Raw genomic sequence first — 18,882 nt, forward strand, 5'->3', positions numbered from 1 at the left:
TCAATTAAGCAGTCACAGATTTACAGTTATTGTCATGCACACTTTTTTCCCTAAAATTTTCTGTGTATTATAGATTCAGATTCGTGTCTCTACCTACAAGGACTTGCATCAAAAAAACGTATGTCTTGATTTCCAGTTATCTACAAATATATATAGGAAGATTATTTTTCAAAGTAATAATGAAATTAAAAACGAACAGAAATGCCATGACAAAAAGCTGTATTTCAAATCTTGCCAATTGAATTTAAATAATAACCGTAAGCAAAAAATATAAGCCATAGTTACTCACCTACGATGAGTAAGAAAACTACCACTGACATGTCCTGAGCCATCACATCCTGGGGTTGGACATGACATTCCTTCCGTCTTCACGGACTTCCAAGAGAACTGTGAGCCATTTAGGTACCCATCCTTTTGCCTTTTGGCAGCTAGAGGACACCCTGACGCACTGCGATGGGATGCATATTTTCCAGTTATATGACCCTGACCATCACAACCAGGAACTGGACATCTGGATAGCAGATAGATGAGATAAACTTTATTGTCTTGCCATCATATACCTGGTAGCCTCTACAACAAAGTCAAAATAAACCCGACATGAAAAGAAAAGAACAATCATGCACTGTGGTCTTAAAAATAGTCAAGATACCCTTTAGTGGGTAAAATTACAAGCAGAATTTTGCTAATATGAAAAAAAATTATGTTCTTTGATAAACTGTAGGGAGGCTAGCCAGTAGATGAAGTCACAGTTGTTGATACTGTGCAGTTGCAACAAAAGGTCTGAGATATATATTTGAATTGCAGGTGTTCATTACAGTAAATATCACACTGGAATTGAAATGTTGGCTACCGAGCTCCACTCAGCAGGGAAATTGCCCATAAAAACTCTATAAGCATAAAATCCTACTTAGTATAATCCTTGGTACATTTTATTTATGTGTATGGAATCTAAAGAAGACTTGTCTGAAATGTTAGGTATAAACAGTTAGATATGAAGTGATCATAGCACCTCATCAGAAATGCTGAGCACCTTTAACCACTCTCTGAATAGGAGAGATTATAACAAACTATGCGCTACAGTCTAGAGAGATCAATGAAGGCAGTTCCATATTCATCTGATGGTTTTCCTCACTTGGGAATTCCCCCATACATTTGCCCTGTATACTTCTAAAAAACAAATAACCAGGGTTAGAAGGAACAGGTTAGAATCTTCAAAGTGAAATGTTTAAAGAAAATAATGTTTTTTTCAGTACACTGCTACATAACACACGTCAAAACAAGGCCGGTTACTTCACTGTTTGTCCTACACTAAAATATTGCTGCAACTCTCCACCGAGGATCCAGTCCTGAATGGTCTAAGTAGTCACTAAACCTGCTGAGTTCGGTGGCCACTGGCATCAGAGCACCTTGCAAAAAGAAACCAAGACCTATAGGTAGGCATTTTTTCCTCTTGCAAACTGCACACAGTCAGATTTGTTGCAGCAATGTCATATAAATACTCAGTTCTCTGTTCCCATAACTATTTTATTTAGCATGTACGGTTTGTCTATAGTATGCAAACACGTTTAAGGGTTTTCTAAGAAATAAAGACCTATGTAATTTTTTAATTTCATGTGGAAAACATATTTAAAACTCTTTCTAAATTATAGAAGATTGTATCCTTGGCTAGAATAAATCAGCACACATCCTTGATTTGTAGTTCACTCACAGAAATCAATGTGGCCATCTGCTCTTGGATAACTATCACACAATAACATCTATGCCTTAATAAAAAGCTGAAGATATGTATGACGTTATAAAACACACGAAGGCCCTTTGACAATATTTGTTCTCACCTAATTGGCTCTTGGTCTTCTTTGTCTTCCTTGCTTTGTGCTATCCTGATCCCACTTTTCTTTGCTCGCGGACAGCCTGAAAGACTGAGTGAAAGAAAACATTTTAAAATGCAATTTCTCATTCTTGGGTACGGTTTACAAGGGATACGCTTTCTATGTGAAAAACTGGCAGAATAGGTAATCCTGTCCAGTTTCCAAAATCAAAGCTGAGGCGGTTTAAATAAGGAGAGCTGCAGCACGCAACCACGAGGGGGAATCCGCGTATCTCGGTTGGTGATGCAGCCAGGGCTGCGGGCCCTGTGCAGCCCACACGCACAGGCAGTCCCCGAGGAGCCAGGGAAAGCAGCTCTTCAACTCTCTGCCTAATAATCCCTCCAGCTGACTCAGCAGCAGCAGCGACAGCTTTAAAAGCAATAGAAGGCAGTGTTTCAGGGCTGAGAGACATTACGTCCTCTGTGTGTCTGAGAGGGACGGAAGAATAGGCTCAAAAACCAGGAGTGTTTGGATCTCTTGGTAGAACTAAAGATTTCTCCAGGGAGCACATTAGAAACACTGTCAAACCTTCTCAAACATCATGTAAGAATCCTATAGAACGGTTGAATAAAAACATGGCAGAGCTCAGAGCTGGACTGTGCCTTCCTGAGAAAGAGTTTAAGTGCTTAGAACTCACCCAGACAAAAAGATTTGGTAGAGACAAAGTTATATGTTAGGCTAAGCAAGGTTACATTTAACTAGACACCGAGAATGTTCGTTTTAACTACACAAGATGGAAAAAGATATATCTAGTCCAAGATTTTATAAGCTCAGCTTTCCCTTTGCATATGATGAATTCATTATAGGAACCATTTAGTAGACTTGACAATGACTTTAATATATATTTAAAGATTTTTTTAAGTAGTTGCTATCCGAGGACACAAATATGTCTATCAAAAAATCATGCTTTGTCCTCTATTTAAATGTTATTTCCATCTTAACATATCAACATTAAAAAAGAAATCCATCAGCAGAACACCACCTTCCAAAGTATTGAGATGAGAGACAAAGGAGTGTCGCCAAAGAAAAGCTTCCATAGAGAAAGAAACAAAATAGAAGATTAAATTTTTCTTTTCAGCATGACAAAAGGTACTTCAGTGTTGTATAGTAGGTCCTGTCTTCAGGAAGAAGAGACAGAAACAGTAGTAGCAAAATTTTCAGTTATTTTGTCTTGTCACGACCAGCAAGGACTGGGAGGAACAAGCAGAGAAAAGGGTGATGCAATCACAGACAGAATTCTGTGTTGGTAAATGAAAAATAGAAAAAAATAGAGTTTACATGCTGCAAAGTAATAAATAATTCAATTAAAGAAAGGGAGGAAAGTTAGCACAAGATATTGGACATAGTGTATTACCTAGCAACTTTTAGTGATACGGCATGGCTCTGCTGGTAAATGGAAGGGAGGACCTAAAGCTGCTGTTTTGACCCAAGACCAGCAAGCTCACATCTGTACAGCTAAACTCTGTCTCTGTAAAGCATATCAGCTACACCCATAGTGCCTAAAGAGAATGATCTGGACCCATGCTGAGCCCCAAATCATATCTGAGAATTGCCTGGGAGAGTTTCAGTGGCCCAGGATCAGTACCATGCCAGGGGACAGGCTAACGATTTAATAGTGTAGGCATCTGCACTCTGATGCTTGGACCTGTGCTCTCATCCCATTTCATTTCCTAGTTTAAATGCAGCTGACCATTTTCCTTTTTAAAGCAAGCTGCTGTTTATTCCAATTTGCATAGTGCACACCAAATTACCATAGTTCCCTGTGTACAAACTAAACCTCAGAAAGCCCGTGCCACTTAAGAATAGTTTTGCTTCAAAAATAATCATATCATAATCTGTGAGAAAACAGAGGCAGGAGGAAAACAGTCTAAGGGATTTAGAATAAGAGGAAGCGGGCTCTGGGACAAGGGGACAGTTTGGGAACAGGTTGCTTCATTGCTCCCCATACAACCTGGACTGCAGAAAGCGAAGGGGAGAGGACAGGAGTTACAGATACCTCTAGCTTATCTGTGAGACTAGTCGTACCCACTGTGTGAGAATAATTAGGTTTTGCATCTGAAAACTAAATAGTTAATAGAAATGCCTCAGAAAGCAATACTTTTTTTAGTAGATGTACAGATGGGTATGCTTGTAGATGATGACATTTTCACAACAAAATCTGAATGAAGAATTTTTGCCTTGACTAATGATTTAACGCTTTCTACATATTAAATCAATTTAATTATCACCAACTTATTGGTATTTTGGTGCATCATCTTTTTGCAATAGATCTCTCTATTCTGGCACTATGATTTATTAGAAAATTCTAAGACCTTTCAGGTCCTCTAAACAGACATTTCCAACAGACAGCTTCTGAGGTTATGATTAATTCATTTTTCCTCTGACAGCAGATTCACCAAGAAAACATATGTCAAAGATGAGCCTTTGCTTTAGTTTTTTTTATCCTATAATAACCAAAAGCTATTACAAAGTAAACATATTACTTCATTTTTATATCAGTTTAATTCCTTATATATGAAGATAAAAGATAACAAGAGAAATTCAACACCGGTATATGCTGATATAACTTCTTGCATGGGTGTGTGGAACTGCAGAGAGTTATGGCAGAGTTAAATCTGCCTTCATGTGTGCTTGCTGTGGAGCAGCCATTTTAAATACAGATGATGTCTAGGCATCTTGGCAGCCATTTAGGAGAGAAGTTTGTCATTCTTTTCCTTCTGAAACTGAAAGGGTTGTAAGTGATGGTATCAAATACAAACAAAAGCGCTAACTCAGATGCAAGCAGAGGTAAATGCTGATTTTCAGTGTGGGAATCAGAAAGCTTAACTGTGAATGTGCTGTGGGGTCTTTCATACTTAACAGCTCCAGATTTAGGCTACTGGTTTGCTGCCCTTTTAAAGAGCGTGCATTTTGCCAGCCTCACTACTTCAGCAATGGTCTCGGCAGCTATCGTGACCTGAACAGTGTGGGGCTGGCTCCGTGTAAATCTGACAGGTCTCCTGGGGACATCAGTGGTTTTAAGCAAAGATGACATTACTCCTTCAGTGTCAGTGCCCCTGTGCCCGTAGGCAGCCACGGATCCAGAGCTGCCAGAGGCCTTTTGGAAGAGAAATGAAGGAGTTATGTAGTCAATATAGACATGGTGGCATTTCAAAAGGTTAAATGCATTAAATCCCAATAGACTGGACAAATTCCAGATCACTTAGTTTTGCAGAATTACTTTTTATATCTTTATCTATACTCAGTATGCTGCAGAATCAAATGAAAACTTGGTCCAGCACTCATCTGCAAAAATACAAGAATGTAAGAATTTACAGACGAATGCAGGTGACACCATCCAGCTCATGGTCCGGCCCTACAGTGGCCAGGAGACAATGCGCGGGGAAAGGGTTTAGAAAATGAGGCAACATGCAGTGATTCTCCCCTGCTAACCCTGCCAGCTTTTAGGTTTCTTGTTTGTGACACTTTGCCTTCTGCATCTTCCTTGTCCTGCCTGTTTCTGGTTAAACAGATGACCAAATACGTAAACAGTTTCCTGAAATAGCAAAGTTGGGTCATAGCTACACCAAGCACAGTGCTGGTAGAGGTGTGAGCTGATAAATCCACATATAGTTAAATGTAGTTCTAAATTTGACCTTAAATCCCTTTGAAAGTGTGATTTAATCTCCTACATCATGTAAGTGCTTTTAAAGTGTTTATATCTTCTCCTTTATAATGCTATTTGTACATTTAATGTTTAACTGTGCATTACAGAAATTGTTATAGTGATCTTTCATTTTTACAGCTTGTAAAGGTATGGCAAATTCTCAATCTCTATGTTATTTATGTTTTGACTTTAAATTGTTTCTTTCTTTTACTGGGAATACATTTAAACTGGGAATTTGTGTATTGACTAGTTATAGCCAATTGTAAAACTACAGGGACTTTGTGAAGTAAGCAAATATCCAGACTCAACAGTATTACTATGCATGGGAGTAAAGAGCCTTTACTAACAAAAGAAAGGTGGGCTACACTATTATTCTTTGATTAAACAGTGGATAGCTATTTACAAAATACGGTGCAGCTCTTCTCTACTGATTTATAGTTCTCAAATAGCAACAGGGGAATTGCTAATTACACAGCATTCGTAACACTACTTCTACAGTGGTACCACTGTAATTAATTTTGGGGTTACCAACAATACCCTAATTAGTAAATGTGAAGCTTTCTTTGGCCCTTGGTAAGGATCATAGTTATAGTTTAGGCAGTTAAGGTAACAGCTTTCATTCATAAATTTCTCTTTCCATTCTTCTGGCTTGACATAGTTGTGTACAATGTGTTGCAATTTAAAAACAAGCCAAGCTTTATTCTGAAATGTACTAACAAGACTGGTGCATATTAGATGAAAGAGGTACTTTTTCCCTCTGATTAAAGCTAGTAAGGCTTCAGCTGGGAGGGGAGGTAAAGAACTGGGTCCAATTTTGCATTTCAAGAAATACAGAGGGAGTCTGGAAGAGATTGACAGGAACCATCAGGAAATTGTGGGGAAAAAAATGCAGAAGTAGAATTTGAGTCCGGAAAAGGTAAGATTGTGAGGAGAAGAGTTAAGTCATTCAGAATATAAAGCAGCAAAAACTTACAAATGTTGAATTGCTTCCCTGGGCTAACAGAGAAGGTAGAAAAACTGGATGCATTTTCTACAAAGATTTTGCTAGATATTAGCAAAAGTCTTCCTACCTATTTGGGTAGTGAGCCATGCTGAAACTGAGAAATGTTATTCATTGGTGATAAATAGAATGAGTTAGACCAGCTCATGTCTATGTACAGCACTCGATCCTACTTCAGTATTGAGAGAGAGAAGAGAGGTCTGTTGAGGTCCCTTCTAGTCCTTCAGTTGTTTGGTTTAAAGAACAAAACCTTCTCTTTACATACCTTCGATGTGAAGCATAATTTCCAGTAATATGCCCAGAGCCATCACACCCAGGGGTGGGACACCTAGAATAATAATAGAAGAGATATGGAGCAGTGTTACTGACAGGAAAGATAAAACTGCCCTTCAAAAAATATTCACTGGCTCAGTCCTTGTTTCCACAGGTGCCAGCCCTGGGGACCTCTAGCCATTGCTAAACCTAAGCTTAATTCCATACCGAGGAGAAACATACATTTTTCATTCATAAAATATTATTGTTTGCTACTCCTCACCTGCCCACTGAAATGTTATCTGGACGTCTCTAGCATCAGCAGATTAGTGGAGATTTCCAGCAGCACCCTGACATCCCCACACCACCAGGAATGAGTAGGGTTTACAGCAAATGGAATATCCCCATGGTGTGTTCTTAGGTAATGGCTAACATTACCGTGAGCCATTTTATTTTCCATCAGAGCTATTGCTCTAATCCCACTGCACAGTGTCATGAGGTCGCACCATGGAGATACCCCTCCACTTCTCCGTGATGCGAAGGAAATGCTTAAGGAAAAGGAAATGTGTAGATGGGGCAGTAATGCTGGCCTCTTGTGGAGAAATAGTAACCCACCCAAACACCCCCGAACACCAAGCTACAGCACCGGGTAGAGAAGTCACTGATACGGCCATCAGTGGAATTTCTAATAGTTGAACGACATCAGGGTCATCAAAGAAAATCGGTGTTTTTTTCTACATTGCAAAGATGATTGTGATCACCACAGAATAAGCTAAATCATAACACTAAGTAAAATCATTAGCTGGTATTTGAACTGCTACACTAAATCACAGAAAAGACAAAGGAAGAATTAGTTATATTCATTTTACTGAACAGACGAATGCTACATGAATTCCAAAAAGTCACTTTTCTTGAGCCTGAGTTTTGAATTTTAGCCATGCTTTAAAGCTTCATTTGAAGAAAGCATTCAAATTCAAAAAAGCATGCACACAAATTCAGATCTTGCATTCTGAAACATCAGATTTCCATAATATTGAATTGTTTCACTATTTGAATCCAGAGTTCATGCAGACTTTGGCTTTCACCCTTTAGTTACATTACATGTCTGCTTTCCTCAAAGTTGGTCCATACTGGTAAACTTTTGCTTCACAAAGGTTTCTGCAGAGACTTGAAAGTTTATTAAAATCAGGAATTAAGCAACCCAGAATTCAGTGCAATGGGGCTGTCTTGTTCCATTAAGCTGAATTTTAGCCCTTTAAAGCTAGTAAGCATTACCTACTTCTGAGGAGCTCAGCAGGGCCAAACTTCAAACACGATTAATGCAGCCTTGAAAGAGATAAATTAAACTGGAATTTGTTAAATGGAGTTGTCATATGGTCTTCATCTGGACCAGTTGAGTTATTCATTAGAAAACATTAAAATATGGTAGCCCTTCCGGGATGTATGCGGGTAAAAGCTCTGGGGTCCACTACGTCATTGAAGTTTCTCTTTTATATAACGATCAGCCTGCGTGCTTTGGACAAGAAGTCTAAACAACATCCTTAAAGACAATTCTCCTTTTCTCTTGCTTTACGTCTTTGCACGGAACCAAGTACTAGAAGGTATAAGTATTACTGTGACTCTTAATATCTTAAAGACCAATATACAAGTTGACACCACACATTAATCTTTCTGCTTGTAGAAAGAAAAAAAACCTAATTTTTGCATAGTTTCTTCTGACACAAATTAGGTAAAAATATGGCTGTTGGTGAAGAAGTCATATCTCAGTTTGTACGGCCCTTACCACTCATTCTTTGCTGTGGCTGCACATGGCTAGCACAAATGTTGGCTGTTACTTTAAGATAAAAAATAAATGGTTAGGGCATCTTATATAAAGGGTCTTATATTTTAAATACCTCATATCTAAATATTTAGATGTTCCCACTATTTGTCTTTATTTTTTGGCAAATATTTTGAGATCTGCAGAGAGACAATCTCTTGCTTCATGTGTTTTTTTTTAATACTAGGTATCTTCAGTGAGCTACACTGCTTATTTCCTACTTCCATCAAGACCAGCTGCATCACTAAAGCCTGACTGGAGCCTCTAAAGATGTTGAATCAAAAGATATGGGAATAAGAATTAATTAAAGGAATTGACTAAACTTTGGCTCTAAATGTCCATGGCATTTACATGAATGATGGAGAACACGGAGCTGTGAGACTGTTCCTCTGCAATCTGTCTGAGATACTACAAGGATTCCTTCTTTATGAACCCATGCTATTTGAAGCCACCATTTTCCTCTACAGACTTTTCAATCCTTTTCAGAAAAAGCTATTATCAAAACTCCACAATGGTTTTTCTCATGTCTTCCAAGACTTTTGCTACAGGCAGGCATGATTCAAAGTGTCTTAACAAACAGGATTTATAAGATGCACCAGTATATCCAATCAATCAGTCTTCAAATTAGACCATTACACCTCAACAATTTGGACAGTCTTACACAATTTAAAAACTAGCTAATTTCTGTGTCATTTAAAAAAAAATCGTAAGCAACTGAACCTAAAGAAGAAATCATCCTGCTATAAATTGAACTGAGAATCTTCACAAAGGGCTCTCTACAGTTCACATCAGTTTAAAATCATACTTTTGATTAAACCAGAAGAGATTTTTTATGTAGGCAAAGATCTTACAAAGACCTTTCAGATTTTGATTTTGGCACTATAATATTTGTTTTCAAGTGTCATAAATTTATATTGACCTAAATGTAACAGATGAAATGAGAGTTTAGTGCAGTTGATAAGAACATTTGAAAACCCTGGAACATTTCTATTTACTGGTGTTTCCATTCTATGGGAAGTGCTTATAACCACTGTGAGATACAGGACGCAGATATACAGCAGTCTGCTTCAACTGTAAAGTTATTACAATACTTATTTGCTATCCTAAGCAGATTAGGTAAGGAGACAATTACAAGTCCTTGTACCACTGGAACTGTGAGTCTGTATTTTCAGAATGTCTGATCATACATAGGACTTGCATACACCCTACTACTTTACTATCAACTACTACCTACAGTGTGAGTTAACTGATCGTATGTGCATGGAACAATGCCAGAAAAATGTATGTACAGGTGCTTATAAGAGGCAAGTGATGTGAAACCCTTTGAAAATGAATATCAGAGTAAGTGGAAAAAGAGATACACAGTTTCCTCACTTACTTAAAGTGAATGTAATTTGGCAGGATCAGAAGCTTGTTTGTAGACTACATAACAGCTTATTGCAGCAAAGGAAATACTTTAGTACTGTAAACAGTGAGGTGAAAAAAGGAACTCACCCTGTAAAGAGTGAGGTTCAGAACATGTAACACTAGCACTTTACACAAATTTAGGGCATCCAACAAAACAAAAGAGCTTGTCAGTGAAGGGGAATGCAGTTAGCACCGCCTTGATGTCCCATTCATTTCACAGAACATCCCAGAGCAGCTTTTTTGGGAACATAAGAATAAGCAGAAAGCAGGGCAGGCAGCACAACAGCAGCAGCTGTGGCAGCTGGATTCAGTCTTGGGCTTAGATCCAATAGCAGGAATGAAAAAAGGTGAGAGCCAAACGGAGACAAATATACTTAAGGCCTACTGGCCATTCTTCACTGGGGAAAGGACTGGCGGTGTGCAGCAATTAAAAAAGACTTGGCAGCTTGAAGGAACTTCCTGGGACCGGGGATGAAATGGCTGCAAGGCCCAAGTGGGCTCTGGGAGGGTTTTTTTCAGATGCCAATGGTTAGAAGTCTAGCTGCAAACTCAGCTCGGAAGAAAAACCAGCTCACATCAGCATAGCAGACTACAAATAAGGTACACATTTAAACCTATATTCCCAGGCTTTTATCTAGGTCTACAGGAGCTACATAAGCTTAGATGTAGCTTACACATTTAGATAATATATAGCTCAGCTAGTGTGAGACCAAATTAGGATACTACACAAAGGTGAAAAGACAGAACTGAAGTAGTTTTGCCCTCATTATTGTGTATAGCTTTAGCTGACTTACTTCTAAAATTTATTTTAAAACATAAATTATCTCTAAAACAAAGATATAGTAATCTGCAATATAATGAAAACACTTTGTCCTTTTTTTTTTACTTTTAGAGATTTTACCACAGAGCGACAACAGCTGTTCGGAACCAGGAGGGTGGCACTTCCCTAGGAAGGAGGCAGAGCTCATGGAATTTTTTTCAGTGCACACAGCCTGACCACAGCTCAGTGCCTGGGCTCAGTCTTGGGCTCAGTCTCCCTCTCTCTCGGAAACCCCCAGTTGAGATTCAGCAATACAGTGAATTCTATTTCCATCTCAGTCAAATCTTGTCTTTAAGGTTTTACCAGTTTATATGTATAAATCCAAATGGAAACCTTGGATCTAGAATTATACAAGCCCAAATTCAGCACACCACGCAAACAAAAGTCAGATCATTGTAACACATGGTTGCATTTTTTGCTAAGTAGGGTGATAGTGTTTAACCTCATTACCAGAGACAGATTTAGCAACTGTAAGCAATATAACTACTTCTCTTCTCTCTGTCTCTTGCTCCTTCAATCACCCTTGGCCCCTTCTATGCCCTGCACCAAGCCTCTGCACACTTTCAGCCTCACTGCCCTTCTCACTACAGCCTGGTTTTCACTAAGGAAAGGGCATGTTATTAAGTTAGGCTGTAGTTTTCACATGAATTGGCAGGTTTGTATATTATTTGTGTACTTTTTTTCAGCTCTTGCTCTTGGGGGATTAATAATAGCACTCAGTGAACACTCTAGGAATAAAGAAATAATAACAGTCACTAATAAAGGTGAAGAGCATTGCCAATTCTGATTATGGCAAACTGCTTCGACATTTTATTTTTGTGCTGAGGAAATTTGCTCCCATGGAACTGAATTAAGCCATTAATTTCTCTCACACTGGCCATGGCAAGAGCCATCAGATAGTAATCCTTTCTAGGACCCACGAAACTACACTGGGATTCAACTGCAACGGGTTGCTACAAAATACCATTCATGACCTGTTATTAGTAAGCTGGTGTATCAGCTCTAAAGACTGATGTTACTTTTATTATTTAGTTTACAGCTTTTAGCACCTACTACGTTGTAGATCCAATCTTCCCTTGAGTAAGTAAATGAACGCACATATAAATAATATAGTCTACCAGACAGAATATGTATCCTATAAATTACTAATTAAATATTTAAATCAGATGTAGCTAGCAACCCAAAAGAAAAATCATATGGAATTGAAGAGGGAAGTAAACCGGTAAGCTGTGCAAAAATTCAGACTGGTTCTTCAGAATGTTCCACGCTGCAAAAGAACTGGGATTTAACAGAAAATTGTATCTTTCCCATAGTTTTATTTTGACCATGCTGTCAATCTCTATAGTAGAGGTGTGATTTTCTCCTGAAGGTTCAGAAAGGCTAGAGAAATATAATTGTTTCCTGTGGGACTTTTTCATAGCAAAATGTAGAATTTTTTATTGTCTGGTGGTTTCCATGTATTTGAGATTCTGTTTTATTTGACTGAATCACCAGGAATGGAATTCATAGGTTGGGAGGCTGGAAGACAGATGCAATAATACTTTGCCTTTCTTTCATCTGAAGATCTGAAAGTATTTTACAAGCATTAATGGACAAAATCTCACAATACTGCTTTGAAAAAGGAAAGAATCTGGCAGAGGAAAACTGGGGCATAGAGAGGCTAAATGACTTTACACAGAAGAGGAAAACGGGCTTGAAATAGACATTCTTATTCACTGCTCTGTTTGTAGCTATAAAGCCATGTGTCTTCTGAAACTACATGTAGATTCATAAACAAAATTTTGTGGGGTTTTTCTCTAGTCAGGTAGTCCAGAAACAAAAAGTTACAAAAGTAAACCTGTAAAGATATTGTGTTTACAGTTCCCTGAATTGAATATGTGAGGAAGGAGAAAAAAAGGGGAGCGGGCAAGAAAGGGAAGGGATGAGAAGAACCTTTGTCAAATTAAGAAATAGAGTTTTCTGTAAGGTATGGTAAATCTATTGTACGTCTATGCCTCTATGAATTTGAGTGCTTGTCAAAAAACAACAGGTTTGCAGCTCTTCACAAACAAGTCCCCTTTTAAACTACTTAAGAGGCCAAAAGAGAGAACAAGTTTTCCTCCAGTTCCTTCCTATGCCACTCACCACTGACCTGCAGGGAGCACTCCAGGGTGAGAAGGGAGATTTTTTGGCCATGGGTGTGTCAGTAACAGTCAGCGTTGTGGTTATTGTTATGAAAACACCTATTTAGGAGGAACTGGACAGAAACCAGCAACTGATTTTGCCTTTACCTTTCTGAGCAGTCAGAGCAATGCCTTCCAGCCATTACTGTTCTAGCCAGCTCTGTGAAAGCAATTTGGATGTGTAAATCTCTAAATCTTATTTTCAGTCCCAGGTATCTTGGTAGATTGTCAAGCTCTAATTAAGTACATGAAGTGCAAATGATGCTGATCATTTTCCTTGTGAAGACACAGAAGAAGGTCAGATTGGACGGGGCTCTGAGCAACCTGATGTAACTGAAGATGTCCCTGATCATTGTAGGGCGGTTGGACTAGATGACCTTTAAAGGTCCCTTCCAATCCAAACCATTTTATGATTCTATGATTCTAAGAAAAGCCGGTGTCTGTTCTAATGCCAGTAGGAACACAGATGCTTTTCCACTTTTACCCTGTTGTCTTTTATTGTCTGTTTTTTACCATAGCATTTGACTTCTGAATTGCTGAAGTGTTGATGCTTACTTTTGATGACTAGACAAAAACCCTCTACCTATGCAACCTATCTGTGAATTTGCAATGAAAACCTGTTAGGATGGATTTATTTTCTCTTAATTTCCCTCAATGAAGCTGTACATCTACATACTTCTTCACTGTTTACTTTACTCCTTCCATTTTCTTTCCTGATGCCTCTTTCTCCCTATTTTCAATCTGTTATCCTTTTTCTTCAGTGGAGCAGGAACCTCCTTCTGCTTTTGCCCCATGGTTTGCTTTCCATCCATGTTCCTCTGCAGTGTTTCTCTTCCACATTCTACTGCTTCCTTTTCCAGATTCTTTTCCTTCCTCATTGTCTCTTCTTGTCACTTTTAAATTTCCTTTCTCTCCCTTTTGCTTCTTTCTAATCTGTCCCCTTTGGCTGATGTCTTCATTCTCTGTTCCTCCCTCATCCTTTCCTCCTTTCATGATCTCTAATAATCTTGAAGTTGACAGTTCTTTCTTCTTTCCTCCTCTTTCTTTGTTGTTTCTTTCCATTATCTCTTCTTTCATCACCCTTCTTGTCCTCCTGCTCTTTTCTCCCAGCTGATTTTATCTTTCCCTTAGTCTGCATTGCTTGTGGTCCTCTCGCATTGCTGAGATGACTGGGTGCATATTGCATCCTTGTGTTAGGGGAGAAAACGCTGTGTATTGTGTAACCTTAACACAGAATTTCTTGGCTATCAAGACACAATGAGTCATTTTAAGTATCTTGCACTCTTTTATTTTCATTAAAGTCCTTGTAAGCTTTATCACTGGCTTCAAAAGGAGCAGAACAAGGCTAGCACTGAGCACTTCTGAAAATTGCATTCAGAGCTCATTTGAAGCCCATTTGAATTAGTTCAAGAGGCAGCATAAACTCTGTGGGACAGGTATGAAGAAAATGAATATGTCAGTGGATCTTGAATTTATGGTTTCATGTTCAAGGCTAAACCTATGTTCTAGTCCTCACAAATATACCTACAAAAGCATGTGAAGTCAGACCCTTATAAATATCAAAGGTTCATAAAGATGCATTGTAAGCCAAAAATAAGAAAGTTAAATTTAGATTCATATGTTAATTATTTCCCTGTATTCAGCCTAACTAGAAGGAGTACTTAATCACACAAATTTAGTTTTAGCAAAAGTGCTAAATATTACTTTTTCATATGTAAAATACTGCTAACATTTCTTACTTAGCAGAATGCTACTGACACAACAGGCCTCATCGGAGGTAATAGGAAAATTTAAAACCCCAAACCACAGCAGATATAAAGGAAGAGGATTTGAGGAAATAACAAGAGCCAGCAAAAAAAAAAAATCTGTGGTGGAATGGCAAATGAATAAATTGAGAAGAATCTTCTTCTGTCTTGTCAGTTGCTTTTTGGCATTGGATCCAGTGCAGTTCCAGTAGGAATGGGCAGGAGATCAGGGGATACAGGCAGGGATCGCTCCTGGTAGGGCATTACTGAGCTCTCTCAGAAGACATTGGGAGAAGTGCAGGTTGAAGACTGGAAAGAAGTGTAGAATGCAAGGATTTGTTGTTACCACTTTCACTGTACAGTCTTTCTATCCATGAGGGAATGATGCCAGGCCTATGGAGCTAATCCAGGCATGAGACTAAAATAATTTTGGCTCAGAGGCTTCATGGAGTAACTTCAGCCTCTTCTATCTCTGCTGAGAGATTGCTCTGTCTCTCTCTTTGCCTCTAGAAATCCCCAGCAATTAAATGGTTCTAAACTGGGGATGGCTGGCTGCATACTCTTCTCCTTAGGTAAAATTTAATTAATTCCCTGGCTTTCTGCATGTACGATTTTTCTGTCCTTAGCTGCTGGTATTATCTGTATTGCATTCCTGCATTTTTTGAACTGGGTGGGGGTGAGAAAGAACATGATATGTTTTTTAATTACACTGAAATCCATTTTCCTATAAGCAGACTAAAATGCATCATGCTGGCATTTAAAATATTGCTGTGCACTCGAATGCACAGATACACACGATGCGTTTAAATTAATTATATCGCTTTAGAAAAAATATTCCTGTGCCTTCAGTTACCACCTCTGCATGCTGCCTGTTCTGCTAGCAGTCAGGACTTCCCAGCTTCCCAGCAGCAAGTGCCATGACGTGCTGCCCGCTGTTCTCACATCTAGCACCAGCATATACCGCCTAACATGCCAGTTGCCAAAGGCATCGTATGTGCCTAATGTGAAATAGCTTCTGTGCACTACCCAGGGGGTGCTCCGTTCACAGAAGCTGCCAGGGGGAAGCTGTGAATCAGCTCTCTCCCTGGGCACCTTGCCCACGCTTTCTCTCCTGCCAGCATCGCCTGCCTTGGAGGCAGCACCGGCCAGCTGCAGATCCCCTCCCCGCAGCGGAGAGCACTTCCTGGCACCAGGGATGAATCAGTTCCAACATATGCAAATTCAAATGTTCATTTCCAAACACCTCAGCCTTTGAAAAAAAGCTTCATTTTTATAGTGAAGGAATAACATAAAATGATCAAGGCACAGAGAAAAATGCAGGAGAAGATAGCCTTAAGAGAAGATGCCCTACAACTATGAGCAAAGCCATGCAAGTGCTCTGTCTCCCAATAGCATTGCTGCAAGCCTGTGCTCAAAAGAAAAACCCACATGGGCTTTTTTCAGTAATTTTGGGTAGACACATTTGTTTCTTAGGAAGAACGTCCTAGTCCTGGTTGGTCTACTACAATGGGAACCACTAAGCCTCTCAGAAATATCTGCCACACAGCCACAGCAAGATTGGCCTAGTCAGGGTTTGCAAAACAGGCAGTGACATGATTTCTCTTACTCCCTGTATGTGAAAGTGGGTCCAAGAGAAGCACTTGAAGACCGTAGTACAGGTATAGCATTTTGGTATTCTTCACCTTAAAAGGTGTCTTCAAAAGCTTGTACAACTGGCCTAACTTTTATGTTTATGATGTAAATGGAAGTTTTAGCACAAAATTACATTAAAATTAGGCCAAATGCTGAGTACTTTGAAAATGCACTCTTTAAAGTAGGGAATTTTTCCCCTGATAAGAGATTTACGTTATGGTCAGTAGCCTGCTGGTTGCCTTGAACACCATAAAATTATCAATAGCGTAATTCTTGAGTTGTTGTCTCTGTGTTGCTGCTTCTCCCATGCTCTGCTCTTTTTACTTCATATTTCTTCTCCCAGGTGAAGCAGTTACCAAAGGGTCTGGTGGGCACAGCAGTCTGACCTTGAATCTTTCACTTCCTGGAGGTTTGCGATGACTTCAAAATCTACGAATCTGGAATACTCAAAATGGTCAGCACCTCCCCAAGAAACACTGAGAAAAGCTATCAGATTAGGATTGCGAAAAGCAGAGGAAACAAATTAACAACTTTCATATAGTCTGTGGTCTTAACAATCCACTGAAGTTGTTAGGAAGAGAATGGGCACAACCCAGCATTAGCCATTCCTTAGCTATTCTGTTTATCTGTTTTTCATTTGAACAGAACCGTTCAACTTGTGCATGCACAAATACTTGATCAAGAGAAGGACTCTAGAAGACCACAGGAAAGGAGACAGCTGGATCAAATGTAAGGAGGAAAGGAAAGGCTGAGTGGGAAGGATGGAAAGAATAAGAGCATGAAGAAAGTCCAATTTATATGTCCTCTTTCAAAATAGTACATCCTATATTAGTATGAAAGACTAAACCTACAAAATATTTCTAGCCCTATATAATTAAGAAAGAAGCAGGAGTCCTGACTCTAAGGAGAGTCCTTTCAATCTAGCATTATGGCAAAGCCATAAATGAATAGGATTGTAAACGCCTTTGAGTTATCTAGGAAATATATCATGGGCAGCATGAGGGCTCAGAAGTTTGCAAAAAAAACCCCATTAAAATAATCCAAATGACAGAAAATGTAATGGGTTGGAATTTTCTTCACTATTAACAGATTGTTTCTTACTCTCCTGTTTCAAAAGAGCAATGAAAAAGATGATTTTCAGTGCACATTCAGAAAGGTAAGAAAACGTAAACATAACAGTGCAGTGTAAAATGTGTTTAGGTGACTAATTGCATCTTAAGGCTGAGAGGTATGTTTTGTTCCATATGCAGTCACTGCACTGTGCCCATTAGCATTGAGAAGTGCTATTGCACCGTGAAGTTCCTATACTGGATGGACTTTTAAATCTCTTCTGAATGTATGTGTTTCTATCTGAAAACACGTGCCATCCAATAACAGGGACAGGTTAATATTTGGATAAGAGGAGCACACTCTCAAGGGTTTCGCTTTCCCAGACAGATAAAGCAGAGATACTACTTTCTATTTTGGGGGTGAAGAGTCAACAGCAAAAGAGTAAAATCCTCAGTTTTCATTTCATGAAAACAAGCAGCTTTTTCCCTCTAGGCCTAAAAACATTTGTCAGAAACCCAAGTGAGGAAATGTGAAAATACTGAGTGTGAATTATATCAGACTGTGAGAGGCAGTCTGGTCTAGTAAGAAGACTAATGAACAGTACAGCTAAGGGAAATCCAGTTTTGCCACTGATTTTTTGTGTGAGCTTATACTATTTTTTGAGCAATTCTCAGACATGCCCTAATTTTTGGTGCAATTGACTTGAGACTCACGCTCCATCTACACTGACTTTTAAGTATAACCTCCTCATTTACTTGAATTTACCTCAGGCCTGCAACATTAAGCAAGACTTAATTAATACTGAAGGGAAAAATTCTTAGGGCAAGTCCAGTCAAGAACCTATCTGCAAGGAGGACAGGTTGGGCATGGCCACAGCTATGACCACTCCTACAAGTACTCTACTGCCTTCAGGTAGTCTCAGATGGTAGACAGTGGGCAGACAAATCAGGCCTAATGAAGTAACACTTAGGAGGGCACAATGTCTTTTGTATTCGTCCCAGTGCTCTGAGAACTACAAACACTAAGCTGCAAGTTTGCATTGCTGCAAGACTTGCAGGATGGTTATGGGCCTGGAGCACTTCATATACGAGGCTGAGAGAGCTGGCTTGTTCATTCTTATGAAGAAAAGTGTAAGAAAACTTATTGCTGTCTATGAATACCTAACAGGATGGTGTGGTGGAGGCACAGCAAAAGTTTTCTCAGAGCTGCACAGCTGAAGAATGAGAGGCAATGAGGACAACATTCAGCATGGGAAAGCCCAATTCATTATAAAGAAAAAAAAATACCATCAGGCTGGTCAAACACTGGAAGAGGTTGTGGGAACTCTAACCTTAGAGACATTCAAAACTTGACTGAACAAGGTCCTGAGCAACCTGCTCCAACTGGACTTGGTCTGAGCAGGAGTTTCACTAGGTAACATTTGGAGGGCCCTGGCTACATGGTCTTATAATTCTGTAATATATCTTAAAAGCTGAATCAGA

The 18,882-nt window shown here is 39.1% G+C and overlaps 1 protein-coding gene across 3 annotated transcripts in view; it reads right to left on the reverse strand.

Annotated features, from left to right (window-relative positions):
* The window catches only part of MYT1L (myelin transcription factor 1 like), a gene marked incomplete at both ends in the record, with an annotated part of 125,061 nt that overhangs the window by 20,971 nt on the left and 85,208 nt on the right, over positions 1–18,882 (reverse strand). For all 3 annotated transcript variants that reach the window (XM_082305632.1, XM_082305631.1, XM_082305633.1), the window contains 3 exons: positions 290–511; positions 1,836–1,919; positions 6,780–6,842. In XM_082305632.1, coding sequence (XP_082161758.1) covers positions 290–511; positions 1,836–1,919; positions 6,780–6,842 — 369 coding nt within the window. The remainder of the gene's footprint in view (positions 1–289; positions 512–1,835; positions 1,920–6,779; positions 6,843–18,882) is intronic.

The sequence above is a fragment of the Platalea leucorodia genome (assembly GCF_965183815.1).
Source record: "Platalea leucorodia genome assembly, chromosome: 3".
Lineage (NCBI taxonomy): Eukaryota > Metazoa > Chordata > Aves > Pelecaniformes > Threskiornithidae > Platalea > Platalea leucorodia.